The following is a 19,934-nucleotide window of genomic DNA, read 5'->3' on the forward strand; positions in this document are numbered from 1 at the left end:
GAAAGCCAACAAACTTTTCAGACTATAGACTTTACCATACACACATATGGCACCACGCATGCATATGGATGGTTAAACCATAAACACAAATGGCCTTAGCCTTAATATCATACATGCATATGACTTATAAAATCTTGCTGATCTTGACTTACAATTTTGGCAGTTATCTCCAGAGTAGCCAATGGCACAGGTACACATGTAAAAGGAGCAGAAATTGGAGCAGGTTCCACCATTAATACATGGATTGCCATTACAAGCATTGATTTCTGAAAAAGCATAAAAATTCAAAATATAAAAATTCAAAATGTAAAATAAAATGTAAAATGAAAGCTGTAATTGCATTGATTTAATTTTCACCAAGGGTAAAAATATTTTGGCTAAATTACACAAATCATTAGAAATGTTTGTAGTCTTCCAGATACTTACCTGAATGAATCAAACACTACCAAGGTTTTTAGTGGAACTTAACTTTCAATAAAAATGGAATCATCCGTTCCAGCAGGCTATGTATCTAATACATACTGTATGTACTGTGTATTACATAATTATTATGATTATTCTTTTTGCCATTAGAAACTGAGCACATGGCCCTTTCCTGTGTACACACACAATTATTAGGCAGCTATTAACGCTCAAAGTTTCATAGAATAGTATGGGTGTCACTTGAGAAGAACCTGTTCATTATGCACATCAGTTACAATGTAGCTTCCTACCAAGGGAAGGCTAAAAAATAATTCTTAAAATTATTCTTACCTTCAGTGCAAAACTCTCCTCCCCAACAATCTGAGCAACTACAGGTAAAATCTTCAGTAATTGGACAACCATTCATACAGAGACCTCCATTTTGGCAAGGTGATGAGGCACAATTGTCAATGACTAGATATACGTACGATTAAAATAAAAATTAGCCAAATAAAATTAAACAAATTAAATATATTTTTTTTACTTGTGCAATATTTAAAAAATAATAATTACTAAAACACTGGTAGCACTAACTAGCTCCAATTATTAAATACACAAGCTTTCGCCAGCACTCTGTTCTGGCTTCATCAGATTTTTTGAGAACTTAGATAGGAGAGGCCAAGTTATGTGATATTCCGTGACAGATTATCATTCCAATTAATTATTTTTATTACTGACTAGTTTTGATTAATAGTAATTTTCTTACGTATGTCACAATTGCTTCCTGCCCAGCATTCTGAGCAAACGCACTGGTAATCGTCACACGTGTTTCCTTGCATGCAAATCGCTCCATTCTGACACGGCGTTGCTGCACACGCATTGATGTCTACAATAAAACAAGATCAAATTTTACTACTGTACACAATAATAACATAGACACAATAATAACATAGACACACAATTCAGCATTAGTCTTTAAGTAACATACCACAATTTCCAACATTTCCAAGGAAAACACTATTAAAAAATAATGAAACAGTCCACCCATTACCCAGAACAAAGCATATTTTAAACTTGAATGTGTACCTGTATATACATCCTACAAAACACACTTTACAGATCCTTCTAGAAGGAGCTAGTATATATTTCTCAAGTATCTCAAAAGGCTATGGGGAAGCATGGGGAAGCTAGGAGACCTGTTTTACTCATCTTTAGGGGTCTTTTGCTTTGCAATATTGGTTTATTCAAATAATTTAATTCCATTCATTGTCTATATTTACACAGGGTGCTTCGTACAGTTATTTATAACACAATTAACAAATAATAAGCAAAGAAATCATAGTTAATGATCAATCAAAGTTATACCTAGCTGAGCTTTTTGTGTTAATTGTCCATATATGGGCATTATGATGCCATATCAAATCCAAATAAGGTCATGAAGATGTCATACCATGTCCATATATGGGTAAATCACATATATTTGTCACATAAAATGTTATAGTTAGGATAGAGCTTTAGTGCTATAGTTGCTTACCCAATTCACAGTTACTTCCAGATTTGCATACAGGGCAAGTGCAGATGTAGGTACAGGTGTTGGATGTGGAATCCAGGGAACATGTACCACCACCCAAGCATGGATTCACTGGTCCGCAAGGATCTGAAACTGTAGAAGATTGGTAACAAAAATGGTGAATGAATAACAGTAATAGATAACAAAAAAAAACATTAGACAATAATAAAAAGTATTAAAATAGAAAATAGCAAAACACTTGGGTGTCGAATATGTGAACATTGAGTAAATATTAATGTAAATCGAGATATTTATATATTATTATTAATAATAATGTAACTTTATTTCAGATAAATGATTGAACATGGTAAAATAAAGCTGACAAAGAAACTGTTGTATGCCCATTTACAGTCATGATGCACCTATGTGCCATACTTAAGCATGTCACTTGGTGTAGATTAATAACATTTCATAGACTGGACAGGCCTTAAAACTGCTCTGTAATTCAGTATATCATATTATAAAGGAATCATGTTCAAAAGTAGTTAAGTAAATAAACATTATTATTAAGGGCACTATGAAGTAGGCTAATAAAAAAGATCTGAGGAGTACGACCTCTATTGACTTACATGTTAGACACTGATTTCCACTGTAACATGTGGGACAGGTACATGAGTACCCCTGGCAGGAGTCACTCGGCATGCACTCACCGCCATTCAAGCACGGGTTACTCTGACACGGGTTTATATCTGTAACAAGAAAAATCAGAATTCCCTTAAACCACAGCTGGGCAAAGTGCGGGCCGTGGGCCGCATGCGGTCCGACAGTGATTTTTTTTGCGGCCCATGAAAATGAATTAAAAACCCTGTGTGTGCAGTCCGTCAAGCACCATTGGCTAGAAAACACCTTACTTTTTACGGCCAGACAACTATTATATGTAAAAAGTAACATTAAAACTGAGAATGAAGAGGTATAAAAGCAGTGCTTTGAGATATTTGGAAGCTCATTGGAAACATTAAAGTAAAAAAAAAAATCAAAAATTGGCCATCTGACCGATTTTTATGCCCTGTCTTAAACCAACTGCTTAAATGGTGCATTACAAATGCAAGATTAATACTAATATTACACATACACAATTATTACTAAAACTATAAATTCATTAAGATAAAAACCAATATCAATGATAAAGTATTATATTACTTATATAAGTACTGGTATATCAAGTTAATATTATGATTGAAGTTATGCATCTTGTTTGCAGAAAACTGTCAGTGTAAGGTAAAAAATCGGGAAATATACTCTAAATTGGGAAACACGCTGAACCCACGGAAGTCAGCCAACACGTTCCTACAGAGAACGCAATGCGACAAGGCACGCACAATAGATGGTTTTAATGATGACCTGGCCAGATTGCAACCAACAATCCACAAACAGCATTGCGTTCTCAAACACACAATGGGAGTGGAGATGGATATTTTATCTGACAGTCGTACGATGCATTGTGTCCCTGGCTTACGTCAACTCCACAAAAAGAAAGTTTTCTTACTTGTCTGGCAGTTTGCTCCATCATAGCACTGTGGACATTGACATGTGTATGCTTGACAGTTGACAGGGTCTACATTACATACGCCACCATTCATACACGGACTTACAGCACAAACATCCGAACCTACAGTCAAATCATATCCAAAGTTCAAGGGTCAAGTTGCATATGATTAACATTTTTTATAATTTCATAATTTCAAATATATAATAACTAAATAATTTCAAATAATAACTTCATAATTTTAATTATATAACTTCATAATTTTAAATAAATAAAGTCTTCTAAGTAATTCATTAAAATTTTTAAGTGATTTAATATTATATTGAATTGATCATTAGCACACGAACCTAAAAAGATCAAGCAAACCGTGCACTAATGTCAAATTTGTGCATGGTTGAGTGCATGGTTGGGGATAGAAAAAATAACATTAAGATTTAGAGTGATGGACTCACGACTGACTTATAAAATGTAATACAATACAATGGGAAAACAATTAATTATCAATTATATATTTTGTCTAAGCGTATTGGTGTCATCCGCCGTATAAAATACCTACTTCCACCCCATACTCTTAAAAATACTTGCTAAGTCCTTAGTATTACCTCTTTTTGATTATTGTTGTTGTGTCTGGTCAAATTGTAATGTTCAATATTCTAATTGTTTACAAGTTCAAATGAACAGATTATGTAGAATTGTTTTGTCTGTTGATATTTATACTTCCGTTGATGTTATGTTAAAAGAGAACTTTTTTGTATCGTTCAACAAAGATGTGGAATGAACTTCCACACAAAACAACAACAAATTTCATGAACATGTCTATTATATTTTTTAAAAACTCTTTTAATTCTTAATCACTTTTATTATGATATCTATTTATATATATGTATGTTTTTTAATTACTTTTCTTTTAACTTTTGTATTTTATGAAACTGTACCACTTTGAAAAACAGTACACAAGTACTGAAAGTGCATGCAGTAGAAAGACAGAATAAATAAATAAATAAATAAAATAATGAACAAATTATGAAAGAGAAGACTCACTAATTTCACAGAAGGTTCCAGAGAAGCAGTTGGCTGTACATTGACAAACAAAGTAGTTACAGTCCCCAATAGCAGGATAGCATTGGCCGCCATTCTGACAAGGATTACTCATGCATGAGTTGGTATCTAGGCAACAATAAAAAAAAAAACAGGTAACTAGGCAACAACACAAACAACAGAATGAAGAAACTTTTAACCAATCCCTGGAGGAAATCATTGGTTTTTGCTCAGATTAGAAAGCGATGTTCTCAAACAAATGTATGACAATAACATACTACGGTAGATCCCCTCCTTTGGGACACCTTATTCCGGAGACACCCCTATTTTAAGGGGACACTTTTTTCGGTCCTAAAGGTGTCTTCCTAATAGGGGTTCTACTGTATAACAATTCTGGTCGGTACCACACAATTCCCTAACCATTTTGATTTGTTCAGAAGTCGTATGTTAGTAGCACAAAAGAGAAACTGAAAAGGGCTCCCTAGAAAATTCATGCAGTCTCATACCTATCTCGCAGGTATTTCCATCATAGCAATCTCGACATTGACAAGAGAAGTCACCACATCCATTGCCGCTCTCAAAACAGGTTCCACCATTTTGACAAGGGTCAGGGCTGCAACCTTGTGTAGCTGAAAATATAAATTTAATAAAATAATATTGGCACACGATGCTCTATTAAATCATGAGTGTAAAGTTGTTGTGGGAACTATAGGATTAGGAACCAAGGGCTTGGTATTGGTAGGTAAGCATCATAACTAACAAGTAATGTATTCATAATTGTAGGTAAACTTTTAAAAACATTTCATTATTTATTTATTTCAACCACATTTTATATGGGTAGCCCTTTTAGCATCTATATTCAAATATATGAAATGATGCTGTTAACATCAAAAGGTGCTAAAACAAATTCATTTAAAAAAAAACCTAAAAATAGATATCACACAGATATGTATTGAAATGTGATGGAAGCAGAGGGGAAAATTCAAGAACAGTGGAGTTGAGATGTAACTTGGTGGTTAAGATGCTTGCCTTCAAATCCCAGAGTCCTGGGTTCAAATCCTGTGATCGCCCAATATTTTTCCTCACGACTAAAATCATCTCCACTCCCAAAGCCTTGTAATGACACTTTGCTGATAAAGCTTCATATTATTTCACTTATTTAAGATGATCCTTGAATATCAAATCAACTAGTATATGCTGAATGGGTCACCCACTATAAAAAAGAAACCCAGCGATTTACCTATTTCACATCTGTCTCCCATAAAACAGGCGCTGCATGCACATGTATATGCAGAGCAGCTATCACCTGCAGATGAGCAAACTCCTCCATTTGTACAAGGATTGGATGAACATGGATCAGTAACTAAAAAAAAACATACTTGGTTTAATTTTTGGTTTCAAATAATTTTAAATATATAACTAAATTTCAAACATATAACTTCATAATTCTTAAAATAACTTCATAATTTCAAATATATAACTAAATAATTTTAAATATATAACTTTATAATTTTAAATAAATAGTCTTCTAAATAATTCATTAAAATTTTTGAATGATTTAATATTATATTGAATTGGTCTTTTTCACATGAACCAAAAAAATAAATAAATAAAGCTGTGCACTAATGGGGATAGGAAATAACATTGGGAGTTAGTTCAGAAAGAAAGCATTTTTGTATTCAGATGATATTTTTTCAAAGATTACATCATATAAGCCTAATTATTTGGTAATGACAAACGAAATAGTATGGATAGAGAATGTTTGAAAATTTCATTTTTAAATTAACATATTAAGTAACTATTAATTAGTTTGGAGTAGTGTCTCATTAAAGTAAACTGCTTGGAGCTGAAGACTTGTCCACTGGTTAATCTTCTGAAAGGAATTACTCTACTAAACATTTAAAAACATGTTTCATTATTGATTAGAGTAGCATAAAGTGAAAGTTAGTTAGAACTTATGAACTCTTGAAGTGCATATAAAACACAGTTGTTTTTGGTTTGATATAAAAAACTTACATATTTCACACAGTGACCCTGTGTAGCATGCAGGACATGAACAAGTAAAGGCAGAACAGTCACTAACATCTGAACATGTACCACCATTTAAACAAGGGGAGCTTGAACAAGGTTGCATCACTATTTAACAACAAATAAAAAATAACATACAAATAAACATAATTTACATTAAAATAAACATTCATTTTCATCATTCTATTGTATTATTCAACATTATAATATTTCTCTAGAAATTGTAGCACATTTCCATAGCATTCATAAACCTTTTTCACATTATTACTTATAACATTAATTTTATAATTGGCTTATTCCTTAAATCTTTTAATAGTATTTATATATAATGTTGTATTGTATTTTAATTTCAATATAACTTTCAATATAAATTTTATATTATATTTTGTATGTTTTTATTATCATGTATTTGATTTCTGTAGTGCTAGAATCCTGGACACTAAACAAGTAAAATAAACACAAAAATATGATGCAAGATTTCAGCCTCAGCAAGCTACAATTAAAACATGAACCACAACAAAGCGTACTTAATTGATTAACTTACATGTTTCACATTTCTGCCCTGTATAACATGCTGGGCATGAGCAAGTAAAACCAGAACATAGGCCAACAACGGAACATACACCACCATTTGCACAGGGAGAACTAGAACAAGGCTGAATCGCTACAACATAAATACAAAAACAAGTTGACATCAAATACACTCGTTATTATACAACCACAGATTTGTATTACAGTAGAGCCTAGACTCAGGGGCATAGGTGTCCCTTCAATAGGGGTAACCACATATATTTTATATTTTTATGTTATTTGTGGAAAATAAAAGAAATCTGAATCTGGGAACACTAACCTATTACTGAAAATGTAAAATTGTTCCCTTAATATTAACTATAACACCATTACACATAATGATACCACTATTGATATATTTTACAGTATTTCTACGTTTAAAGTTGCTAATTCAGTATAGGCCTTCTTTCAGTTAAGCTAGGAACTCTCAATATTGTTGATTTGTTACCTTTGATTTTTATTGTTTGTTTTGCACAAGGTAAGGTGATATTTGATGGACTAAAAGCACAATATATAGAATAAGTAAATACTTGCATTTATTGTGTTTAAATCCTCATTAACATACCAAACAAAAAAAGCAAATTAAAGCATAAAAATAAGCCAATTACGACAATAAAATATATTAAAATTTTCAATTGCTTTCAACAAGAAAAATACTACAGAAGAATTCACTCACGTTGTTCACATGAACTGCCTTCCCAGCATGCACTGCACTGACAAAAATGACTGTTACATGACCCTGACCCTTGAAAACAGGTTCCTCCATTTAGGCATGGGGAACCTAAACATGAACTTGCATCTGTGCATAAGAGTAACATATATAAGAGTACCAAACACATAAAATAAACATTCTCCCCAGATAAAAGTAGAATAACCCAAAATTGAAAAATTACACAAATGAAATGTTAAAATGTAATTTTAAGGAAGAATCCAATGATACAATTACAAAAAAAAAAATTAAAAAAAGGGGGAAGGGACTTTGTTAGGTATTTTTCATAGGAACAACCCCTACATATGCCCCTACCCACCAATGAGTTTTGAACTGGGGGGAGATTACCCATCAGGTCCCAACCTGAGGTTTCAGGTTCTAGTTTGGTTTTTGTTTCATTTTTCCATGTCTCTAAATATGACACAGTGGTCTCTCTCATTATAATACATGTCAAAGGTCAATGAGGAAATTATTTTCAAGATTAGGACTGCTAACTCTGGAACTTCCTTCCCATTAATATACGGGAATCTCCATCCATTTCCAAATTTATGGCCAGATTTACAACTCATCTTGCCTCATAAATCTAATTGTTTTTCTTTTTTCTTGATGATTGTTCTTTCTTCTTTGTCTCTTCTTCATCAATTATTTGTTCCTTTTATTCAACTTCTTTTGGACATTCATTGAAAGTACATAGCTAGACCTAGTATTATGCGCTATACTACAGCCAATATCATTACGTTATTAACAATTACACAATAACCAAAAAATAATGCACATAAATATAAACTAGTTACATACAATTAAAATAAAAATTAACATACAAGTGATATGAAACTTACCAATTTCACAGAAGTTGCCAGTATAGCATCTAGTACAACTACATGTGTAAGAGCTACACGACCCTGGGACCGGGCTACACGCTGCACCATTGACACAGTTATTATTGAGGCAAGGATTAACAGCTGTAATAAAAATAAATGTCAATTATATTATTTTTCTCTCTTTTTACCTGTATATTTTGCTACAGCTCTGAATTTCATTTCATCTAAATAGCATCTTTTAACCATTTGACCAATAAACAAGAAATCCTAATTAAACACAAATTATCTTGGCATATTGGCTTTTCATACCTTGTTCACAGAACTGGCCTGTGTAGCATGCTGGACAAGTGCACATAACATCTGAACAGGAGTTACCGACAGCTTGGCAAATGCCACCATTTTGACAGGGATTCACATCACAACCATTAAATGCTGAAATTAAACATCCATTAATGGGCATGTACTATTATGCAGATTAGGGGTGACTGCAGAAAATGCTATAAATTTATAATAACTTTAATAGTTTTTAATTTCAACATTTCAAATTATTACATTTAAAAAAATATAAACACATCTAGGAATTACCTGTTTGACAGTTTAGACCAGTCCAGCAACCTGAGCATTGACATTGGTAGTTGACACAATCACCAGTGAGTGCATTTGACGTGCAGACCGCTCCATTCAGACATGGGGAAGAATTACAAGGATCTTGTACTGGATAAATAAATAATGGTGAAAATTAGTTCCATGCCCAGAAATAGCTGATATTGATTTTTATAATGGTACACAGGCGTCCCAAGTTTCCAGCATGTTGTAGATACATCCTAGTCTCCAACACTTCCTGGAAACCAACCCATATCCATGTTTTTTACTACTGTATAACAAAGAAGGTGTTACAGAGATACTGTCCATAAGTATGTATGACCACACCTATCAAAAAGTTCATTAAATCACTTTCTGAACAGGGGCGGATTGCTATTAAACGGTCTTAACTGGTAGTCTTAACTCATCAAATAAAGCCGACTTTATCAATTAGATGGTCTTACTAAAGTCACTCTGCTAAGACCATTGATATGAAACGCTGTGACCGCTTTGAATATTGAAACTCAAACAAGCACTCCCTGGTAACATAAAATCGCTCAAAACAGGCCAGTTTTTACAGACACTGAGAAGCTTGCAGAATATTTGTCATTCAATTTTTAGTTTTTGACGATCTAGGCCTAGGTCTAGTACCTGTAAAGCCATGACGAAAATGATTTAAGACCGTTTTAAGCTTTCTCTGAGTAGGCTTTAAAATTGGAAACGGCTAACTGGTTAGACCGCTGTACTGCAATCGTCTATAATCAAAGACCAGTAGTGATGTCACGATTAAAGTTGGTTAAGCATTAAGACCGTCTAAAGACCGCTTATAGCATTCCGCCCCAGGTTTATTTACACTATTGACCTCTGTGTACATTAACTGGCTCAATATTTAACCAAACAACTTACAGAAGAAGAATATGCTTACGTGTAAGACATTCAGATCCAGAATAACATCCAGAACAGGAGCAGGAATATGCCAAGCAAGATCCGGGAACGGGAGAACATACACCATTGCCAGAGCAAGGGGATGGGGAACATGGATCAACAGCTGAGCAAGAAGTAGGCAAAACATTAAAATAACAGAAACAAAGCAAATAATACATAAGAATAATATTACATTAAAATATAGGGGGAAAAAAAATAAATGAGTCCTAATGGAATAACAATGCATGAAAAATTAAAAAGCAAGAAAAAAGGAACAACAAAGCATTAATTAAAATTTAAATAAAACATGAAAAAATACAAAAAATAAGAATTTACAATCAGACTATTTTTTTTTTAATTGCATAGTTTACATTAAATTTGATGTATCAATTAGCGGTCTTACCTTGCTCACAGTTGCTACCAGTGTAACACCCTGGACATTGGCAAGTATATGCTTGGCAATTGGTGGCAGACTGCATGCAAGTTCCACCATTAACACATGGATTAGACGAACATGGATCAATGGCTGCAACAATTGAAACAAGTTCAATTAATTCAATTACATTTCTTTTATGTACTAAACATACATCTATAGTGTATCCCAATGTTATTTTCTATCCCACTGTGCACTAATTTTTCATTAGTGCACAGTTGGCTTGGATTTTTTTCCCGGTTTGAGTGCAAAAGGTGAAAACAACTAGTGTACTATGCACAGCTATATTAATTGCTTATTGTTCACTGAAAGCATAGATATGGTCACTAGAGGTTGAACCTCTTAAATCCCAGTGTCAAGCCCTGTCCACTATTAAATTGTATTTGACTAAAACATGTGACATGCCTGAATATGGTCATGATGACATCAAATCATGACTATATATGAGCATAAAATATTTGATTTATAGCCATTACAGCTGAGATGCTTAAGCCCTCAGGTCAAATGTCCTACAGTATCTGGTCTGTTTACAGACATAAGATTTGTTTACTTATTTCAAACAATTGTCCAACAGGAACGCTTTGCTCCCACTTACAGGTGAGAATTGCAAAAATAAACATCTAATGTATAATCTCACAAGGGCATACTTGATAAATGCCAATTTCACTTATCCTCACTACATAATCCACAGGTTTGGCAAATACTCAAATCAAGTAAAGTAATAACTTCACTAACCTTCATTACAGAAGATCCCAGTCCAGCATCCGGCACACTGACAGGAGTAAGCTTGGCAGTTTCCTGGCACTGACAGGCACTGGGCTCCATTTTCGCACCCAGAATTCTGGCATGGGTTGACAACTAAGGATAAAACATTAACGGGTAAAAGTAGGCTCAAAGTCTTGAAAAGTAATTAAATTAGGATGTAATAACTTATTGATTACTTAAAGGTTAAAGGTTATTTATTCATATTACCTGTCTGACACTGATCCCCTTCCCAACAATCAGGACATTGACAGAAGTAAGAACCACATGTGTTACCCTGGATAAAGCACACACCACCATTGACACAAGGTGAGCTGGCACATGGATCAATTGCTGAAAAAGTAAAAATTATCATATATTATGTTATATTATGTTATGGCCTAGTTCAGACTAGGTGGATAACCCTGGCTCAACTCACCGGGGTTTATCCACCTGCAGTCTGAACTAGGTGGCTAATCTCAAGCCATACTGTGTTCCTATAGTAACTAGGCCTGGTGTTGCGGGGGATCTTGCATTGACTTCAGGTGACAAAATGACCAATCAGCATTAAATTACGTACGTTGTGTGCGAGCGTACATTTTGCGAGCAATGTTTTGAAACACGTTTCCTGGTTACGGTTCATTATTATGCAAATTCTCGCCTAGCTATTTCCGCTAGTCTGAACGCCTGACAATAAAATACGCGCTATATAAGTTGACAATTATTATTATTAAGTTAAGCCGGGCTTAATGTTGAGCCGGGCTTAACGCCTGCCTGGCTTATCTCCAAGTCTGAACGTAGCCTAAGTATACTTGCATAACTAAAATATAAAACCAAAACCTAAATATAATGAGTATGTGTAATGGTAAAAAGCATGTTGTAGTATGGAATAAAGGCACTACAATAAAATATCAACTAACACAAAATAAAATTGCATATACTTACAGACAGCGCAAGTATCACCAGCGTAGCATGTTGGGCAGACGCAAATGAACTGACTGCAATTATCAGAAGAAACTGCGCATGTACCGCCATTTTGACACGGATTCACCGCACACGGATTAACAACTACAAAGTGATAGAAATTAATGAACAATTAACAATTATTCCTGATGATGACATAATCAATGTCAAAATATTGAATCCCGACATGATGGCATGCATTTCAATACTTGGAGTATGTATTATACTATATTAACAATTATAAATATAATTTATATTTAAATTCTTGCCTTTCATTGTATCATCATAGGATAGAGTTTGTGACTTACGTGTTTGACAGTGGGTTCCGGTGTAACATTGAGTGCACTGACATTGATACGATGAGCATGTTCCAGGAGCCGTACTAGACACTTGCGTACATGTTCCTCCATTGTTGCATGGGTTGCTCATACAGGGGTCCACAGCTGCAAAAAAATAGTTTTCTTTAACCTTGCTTGAAATCTTATTTGTTTAGTAGTTATATTTGTTCATTTATATAACTATTGAACATTATTGTCTGGGGTTCCTGCTACATTGCATTATTTAAGTTATGCGCACTTTGTTTGGGTTTGTTTTTACGCAAGCTCTGCTTGGGGGGATTTTCCGAGTTACTGTGGACGGTGGCACACAGCGCTTGGTAACTGCAAGCGCTACAAGCAACAAGTTACAAGTGACTATCATGGTGTTCTTTATGAGCTTCAGCACGGAAGATTCATAAGTTTAATAAAAATGAGATGTTACTTAGGTGACCAGAACAAATTTTTAATTTAAGATGCTTTCATTAGGCCTTGGCTTCTTTAGGCAAGGTCAAAAGCAGTCGCTGCTATATATTTTCTCATTTACTTTATTTTATTTCATTTTTGTCATTATCTCTTACTCTCATGCGAAGCTGTCTCTTATACACATCTAGATGTGTATAAGAGACAGCTTCATTTGTCGGATGTCTGAGAAATCTGACAATTAACTGGTCACCAAACAAGTTCCGCCATTTGTACATGGATTACTTCCGCAAGGATTGATGACTAGTTGAAAGGAACAATGGAAAGAAAAATTATGACTGGATACAAAAATATTCTACAATAATTCTAATAATTATAATAAATAAAATATTATGATAATGAATGTATTGAAAAAGAAAATAATCAATGCGGGAAACATTTGACATTATTTAAGGAATTAATTAAGGAATGGATGTGATTTCCTTACCATCCTGACACATGATCCCTGTGTAGCATTCGACACACTGGCACTCGTACGTAGAGCACATATCCAACTGGATAATGGAACTACATACTCCATTATTGGCGCAGGGGTTACTGCTGCATGGATCAATAGCTTTTAAAAGACACATAAATGAATATTAGTTATCTAAATGTGAACACTAATATCATAGTAGTGAAGGTATAATCAGAGAGTTGCTACCTGTATGCATAGTGCTGGAAAACTTTGTATAGAAGAAGACATTCCGAGAATTATAATTGAGGCTTAAATTTAGCAGAACTTCTTGTTGTTAATGTCAAGAAAATTAAAGAATTATTTAAAAACTAACGTGCCTACCTGTACTATACATTTAGTTTAATTCATTTATTTGCCATAAAAAGCTAAAAAACTTTTAGGTTTACGAGAAAAGTGAAGAATTTTAGAATTTAAAACAAAATTGTGTAAAGCTTTAATTGTCACTGGAGTTGTTTCAATCAGAGTTGAGGCTAAAGCTTCTACAACTGACTCAGTGAGACAAATGTTAGAAGAGCTCTTAATAAACAAGGCTGATGCTTCAATGACTATGCAAGTGCGGATGAACTCTTCGGAGCCAACGGCCAAACCATGCTTAGTTTAAGGAGTAGGACTAGTTAAATATCATTATATTTGTATTCTTATCATAGAGGTCTCGATGATATTCGCTCTATAAGTCGACCATTATTATTATTATTAAGGTATTTTGTTGTACTCACGCAAAGTACATGTGACTCCACTCCAACAACCAACACAGTTACACAAGAACTGATCACATTGACCACCAACAACTGGACGGCACTGACCATTATTTTGGCAAGGTGAATTTTCACATGGATTCTTTGCTGTAGAAAAATAAAATACATAACAATATTAAAATTAGAAATAAATTATTTTTTGCTACTATTCAACATAGATATGCTAGTATATTATATAGATGACTTACGTATTGTACAGAATTCTCCTGTGAAGCAATCTGAGCATGTGCAGATGTAGTCATGGCAACCACCTCCTACAACTTGTTGGCAAGTGCCACCATTTTGACATGGGTCACTAGCACAAGCATCAATGGCTAAACAAAGTAAACAAAAAATAATTAAAAGATGTAAATAATAATAAATTCCCTTACCACACTTATTACTACAAACATCAATTGGCATTTGCATATTCATACAATTGCTTCTAAAAAGCGCCTTATTAAAAGTTTTGTTTCTTACCTTGTTCACAGAATATTCCAGTAAAACATCCTTGGCAATTGCAAAGTATTTCATCACAAGTGTTGTCCTTTTGAAAGCAAATAGCTCCATTTGTACAAGGGCTGTTCGCACAGGGGTTTAACACTGCAAAGTAAATAAAATAACTACAATATAATGAGTTCTATTCAGAGTTTAGTTGATTAGAAAGTCCTGTCTTTGCACGACATTTAGAAAGGATCCAACTGATGGTGAATAAAGGTATTCTGTACTAACAGGTGTTCTGTACTTAAAGGTGTTCTGTACTTACATGTGTTGCAGAGTTCTCCAGTGTAGCATCCAGCACAGACGCAACGGAATCCATTGCATTCGGTTGATGACGGCACACACACTGCCTGGTTCTGACATGGGTTGGGTTCACAAGGCCGAGAATCTAGGAAAAAATTGAGTACATACATTAGTTTCTATTTGCAGAACTTACCTAAGAAATAATGGAATCATCCATCCCAATGTGGCATATGAAATAAATATTATCAACATAATCATCCTCATTTTCACAAAGTGAATCCTGGTATAGATTAGTTTATTCAGGTCGCAAAATGGACTAGTAAAATTATTAAATATTAAAAGTTAATAGTGTATGATATGCAACTATACTAATTGCTTAATAGGATTCTAGAAACTTACATTCTTCACAGGTGTCTCCTTGCCAACAGCCAGCACACACACACTGGAACTCGGTACAAGATCCACCGAGGGAGGAGCAGGTCGCACCATTCTTACAAGGAAAGCCTGAGCATGGGTCTTGTACTAAAGAAATGACATCAACATATTAATAATTTATTATTTGTAGCTCGTCAGTACCATAGCAAATCTTTCACTGGGGCCCAGGGATATTAATTTGCAATTCACCTCTTCTGAATTATGGGTCCTACATAGTTGGGTCCAAAGAAGGCCTGACCCCCAGGGGCCATGTGACCCTTCTTTACACCTCTGTAACATGTCTCAATTTTATTAAGGTTAATTTGATCCCTTTTATTGATGAGACAATTGATTATGAATCAATTAATTTTCTCAAAAACAAATGATCCTGGTTGCATTTCTATTATTTGTTATGTAGACTTACAGATGTTGCAGTTGGGTCCTTGCCAGCATCCGACACACGCACATGTGAAAGATTCACACATCTCCAAAGATGTTACACACCCTCCACCATTCAGACAAGGGTCGTTGGCACAGCCTCCAACATCTTGAAAGAATAAAATTAAACATTACTAAATTATAAATTTAAAAAATTACATATTGTATATAACCATATCGCTGTGGTTGTTATGTGCAAGTAAAAGAATTGAAAATACAACACACTTGAACAAATGGCAAGGTAGTAATAGTGTTTAAAAATATATTATTATATAAAATGAATCAATACTTGCTTTCTGGCTTTTTTATTAACATTATGTATAACTTTACAATGGAAAAATGCTAACAAATGAAATGTGTGTGTGTTTAAAAACATATTATATAAGACTGACTCAATACTTGCTTTGTGGCATTTTCATTAACACTATGTACAACTTTTCAATGGGAAATAGTAACAAATGTAATAGCTGTGTGTGTTAAAAAAAATACATTATTACATAAAATGACTAATACCTGCTTTGTAGCATTTTAATTAACACTATTTACAACTTTGAATATGTTTATTATGTTTATTTTTATCATTTTCATCATTAATATTTACTTACAGTTTTCACAGCTGAGCCCTTCATAGCACGGTGGGCAACTACACACATAGAAGGAGCAATAGTTGGTGCAGGTACCACCTGCCTGGCACGGGTTACTGGAGCACACATCAACAGCTGTGTAGTAAAAACATTAAGTTTTTAATAAATTAATGGCGATCCAGACCAACTTAATCAATCAAATCAATAGTCTATTAATCAATTATTGAATCTATCAGTCAATCAATTGAGTGCTTAATAAATAATCAATCAATCAATCCATCAACCAATCAATAAATCAATCAATCAGTCAATAAATCAATCCATCAATGAATAAATGAATAAATGAATCAATCAATCTATCAATACATCAATCAATCAATCTTTAAAAATAAATGGAATATACTGTCCTAGTCATGCTATTTAATAAATACACATTATGTAATCGCCCTATAGCATTTTTTCAATTCATCATAAGTTCCGCTAGCTGTTCATCCTGATAAGTATTCACAAAACAATTATTGAAACTAAGTCTCATTGCAATTTTTTTGCAAGTCGAGTTGTTTCAGTCATGAGATAAATACTCTTTGAATATTCCAGGATTAGACCCCAGAACTATGGATTAAAAGGAAGTGCATTCATCACATGGTGAAAAAAAAGCTTAAATCTTTAATGAATGTATAGTTCTTGAATACTTACGTGTCTCGCAGGTTGGGCCTCCCCAGCACGGTTGGCATTCGCACGAGAAGTTCGGACAATCACTAATACAAAGACCACCATTCTTGCAGGAATCAGAGGCGCATACATCCACCACTGCAAAGTAAGATCAATATAAAATAAAATTTTTGTATTTTTTCTATAAAAAAAAATATATATAACAGTAACTGATAGAAATTTACTATCGTTTGACTGTTCCATTACTATTTCAAGTGGTGTTCTCTTTTGGGAGAGAATATGCAATTGTGGCAAAGACAAACCAAACCAGTCACTTCTTGCAAATTCTGTTTCAGAGATAATGACTTTGCTTGACTTTGCCACAATTAGTCAGTTTATCCAGGTAAGTAAAGTAGAATTTTACATATGACCTACTACTCTAGATTGGTTGTAGCAGAGTTAAGACATTTTAAGTATATAGGTAAATGCTTACCTTCTTCACAGTAAGTCCCAGTACTACAGGCTCCACAGGTACAAGTAATTTGGTTACACAATGCATTCTGAGTACACACACCAGTATTCTGACACAGGTTGTTAGTGGTACACAGCTCAATCCCTGGAACAAATATTTTACATCATTATGATTAGCTTATTTATGAAATACATGTATTATGTTCTATAAACAAAAAGGTAGAAATACATTATTAGAAGTTTGTTAGATATTGCTCAATCAAGTAGCTCTTCATGATCTTAATCTGATTTTACTTCTTATTAAATGACTAATTTTGTTTAGTTCTCTTTGTTGAAGTAGTTGACACAGTTTTGTTTTCACTGTACACTTATAGAGACAATCTGTTGGGTGTGACAGACAAAATCTGACTACTGTATTATACCTCTCATAAGTCTCAATAAACAAGTTCTCGTAATCTCGAAAGCTCTGATGATGGCAGTACAATAGAGGCAGTACAGCTAAAAAAGATCTATTAATCAATCAACTACTAATCAATCAGCCTCATGAGGGCAGTATAATAGAGGCAGTAGAGCTAATTATGATCTATTAATCAATCAGCAGTGTTTTTGAAGCTCCTCATCAGAGCTAAAAAGCTCCTTAAAAGTGGAAGTGTTTGCAGGATTTGAACTAAGGACCAGATTATGAAAAATGATTGCCACAACCAAAAAATTACAGCAACTCTCGTAAAAGTACAACAAATTCTAAGAACACGTATACAACAAATTCTAAGTGGTGTACTTACTCTGTTCACAGCTAACTCCGGTGTAGCAAGGGGGACAAGAGCAGGTGTGAGTGGTACAAGATGTCGGTATGCACGTACCCCCTGACTGACAGGGATTGGTGAAGCAAGGGTCTTGCACTGCAATCAATCAATATTAATCAATATAAACAAATATCAATAAAACTTGAATTAGAAATAATTTTTCAAGATCAAATATCAGATAGGATGTAAAATAAGAAAAAAGAGAATGTGTCCATTTTTTTAATTGAAATTGTTGAAGGTTTTTGTTTAATAGTAGTATTTTGTGGGTAATTTTGGTACTGTTGTTTTCTTTCAATTTATTATTGTGCCTATTAATAGACCACTTCTTTTAGTCAGCTTGTGCTTGTGTAAGTCACAATAAATATTCTCTGTTAAGTGGTGAATATTATTTGCTGTTGGATGGATATTGAAATAAATAAATAAAAGTGTATCAGAAGAAGGTCTTTTGAAATAAAAAATATTTTCCTCTACACTTATTTATTTACTATTATTATTCATCAAAATCTATGGAAACAGACTTACGGATGTTGCAAGTATCACCGGTGTAGCAGTTCTCACAGAAACACTGGAACATCGTACAGTCACCCAAAGCCGGCTGGCACACACCACCATTCTCACAGGGGTCTTGATCACAAGGGTTGATAGCTACACAATTCAAAATAAGGAAAATGAAATCAAAAATTTAAATTTAAAAATGTATTATAAAATTGGAAGCTATTAATTACTTGATTACTGAGCAAAATAAATTTAAAAATTTGAATTTAAAAACGCATTAATAAATTGGAAGTTGTAAATCGCTCGATTATTGAGCAAATAAATGAATGAATTTTATTGAGGTATGTTTCAATTAGTATTTCTTTGTTTTTCATTGTCAGTTTTAACCTTCTGTGCCTTTCTAACATGTCTCATAATAATTCTTTTCATGCAATTTAGTACTTTACTGCCAGATCAAAATATTTTGAATAACATGAATGAAAAAGAATGTCTCAGTTTTATAATCATGCACATAATTTCTTATGAATACTGCTCTCAAGAAAAATGATCTTGACATGAATGGGGAATTGTTATATATATTTTTTCAAAAACATTTACATATTTTTTACTATTTACTATTCTTTATTTTAATTATTATTTCTATTTTTTTTCTATTCTTTTAATTTTTTTATTTAATTTTAATTTTATTTATTTGTTATTAAATTTAATTTTTCTACTTACGTACTTTTAATTTTTTAAAATTTTTTTTATTTAATTTTATTTTTATTTTCATATTTTTAATTTTATTTTTATTCTTCTATTCATTATTTTTATTATTTATGTACTTTAATTTTTTAATTTTAATTTTTTTTTATTTACTTTTCCTATTTACTATTTTTAATATCTACATATTTTATTATTTATTTTTTTTTTTTTAGGTATTTATGTATTTTTCATTACTCACGTATAGTACAGGTGTCTCCAGTGAAGCATCCAGTACATTGACAGGTGTACCTTGTACAGGAATCCTGCAGCTGGTAACATGCACCTCCATTTTGACATGGGTTAGGATCACACTGATCAATGCCTAAAAACAAGCA

At 33.3% G+C, this 19,934-nt stretch overlaps 1 protein-coding gene across 1 annotated transcript in view; it reads right to left on the reverse strand.

Annotated features, from left to right (window-relative positions):
- LOC117122314 (fibrillin-2-like) overlaps window positions 1-19,934 on the reverse strand; it is a gene marked incomplete in the record, with an annotated part of 84,576 nt that overhangs the window by 15,356 nt on the left and 49,286 nt on the right. The window contains 35 exon segments of the mRNA XM_033267870.1: window positions 153-266; window positions 754-876; window positions 1,169-1,288; window positions 1,937-2,065; window positions 2,542-2,661; window positions 3,459-3,581; window positions 4,500-4,625; window positions 5,003-5,125; window positions 5,737-5,859; window positions 6,513-6,632; window positions 7,069-7,188; window positions 7,771-7,893; window positions 8,643-8,765; window positions 8,934-9,056; window positions 9,210-9,338; window positions 10,132-10,254; window positions 10,534-10,656; window positions 11,299-11,421; window positions 11,536-11,658; window positions 12,250-12,372; window positions 12,576-12,710; window positions 13,251-13,307; window positions 13,492-13,620; window positions 14,238-14,363; window positions 14,465-14,590; window positions 14,736-14,858; window positions 15,022-15,144; window positions 15,399-15,521; window positions 15,838-15,960; window positions 16,457-16,570; window positions 17,132-17,245; window positions 17,580-17,702; window positions 18,340-18,456; window positions 18,883-19,005; window positions 19,799-19,921. Coding sequence (XP_033123761.1) covers window positions 153-266; window positions 754-876; window positions 1,169-1,288; window positions 1,937-2,065; window positions 2,542-2,661; window positions 3,459-3,581; window positions 4,500-4,625; window positions 5,003-5,125; window positions 5,737-5,859; window positions 6,513-6,632; window positions 7,069-7,188; window positions 7,771-7,893; window positions 8,643-8,765; window positions 8,934-9,056; window positions 9,210-9,338; window positions 10,132-10,254; window positions 10,534-10,656; window positions 11,299-11,421; window positions 11,536-11,658; window positions 12,250-12,372; window positions 12,576-12,710; window positions 13,251-13,307; window positions 13,492-13,620; window positions 14,238-14,363; window positions 14,465-14,590; window positions 14,736-14,858; window positions 15,022-15,144; window positions 15,399-15,521; window positions 15,838-15,960; window positions 16,457-16,570; window positions 17,132-17,245; window positions 17,580-17,702; window positions 18,340-18,456; window positions 18,883-19,005; window positions 19,799-19,921 — 4,233 coding nt within the window.

This window comes from Anneissia japonica, unplaced genomic scaffold, assembly GCF_011630105.1.
Source record: "Anneissia japonica isolate Jap-2015-1 unplaced genomic scaffold, ASM1163010v1 scaffold287968_len422783_cov224, whole genome shotgun sequence".
Lineage (NCBI taxonomy): Eukaryota > Metazoa > Echinodermata > Crinoidea > Comatulida > Comatulidae > Anneissia > Anneissia japonica.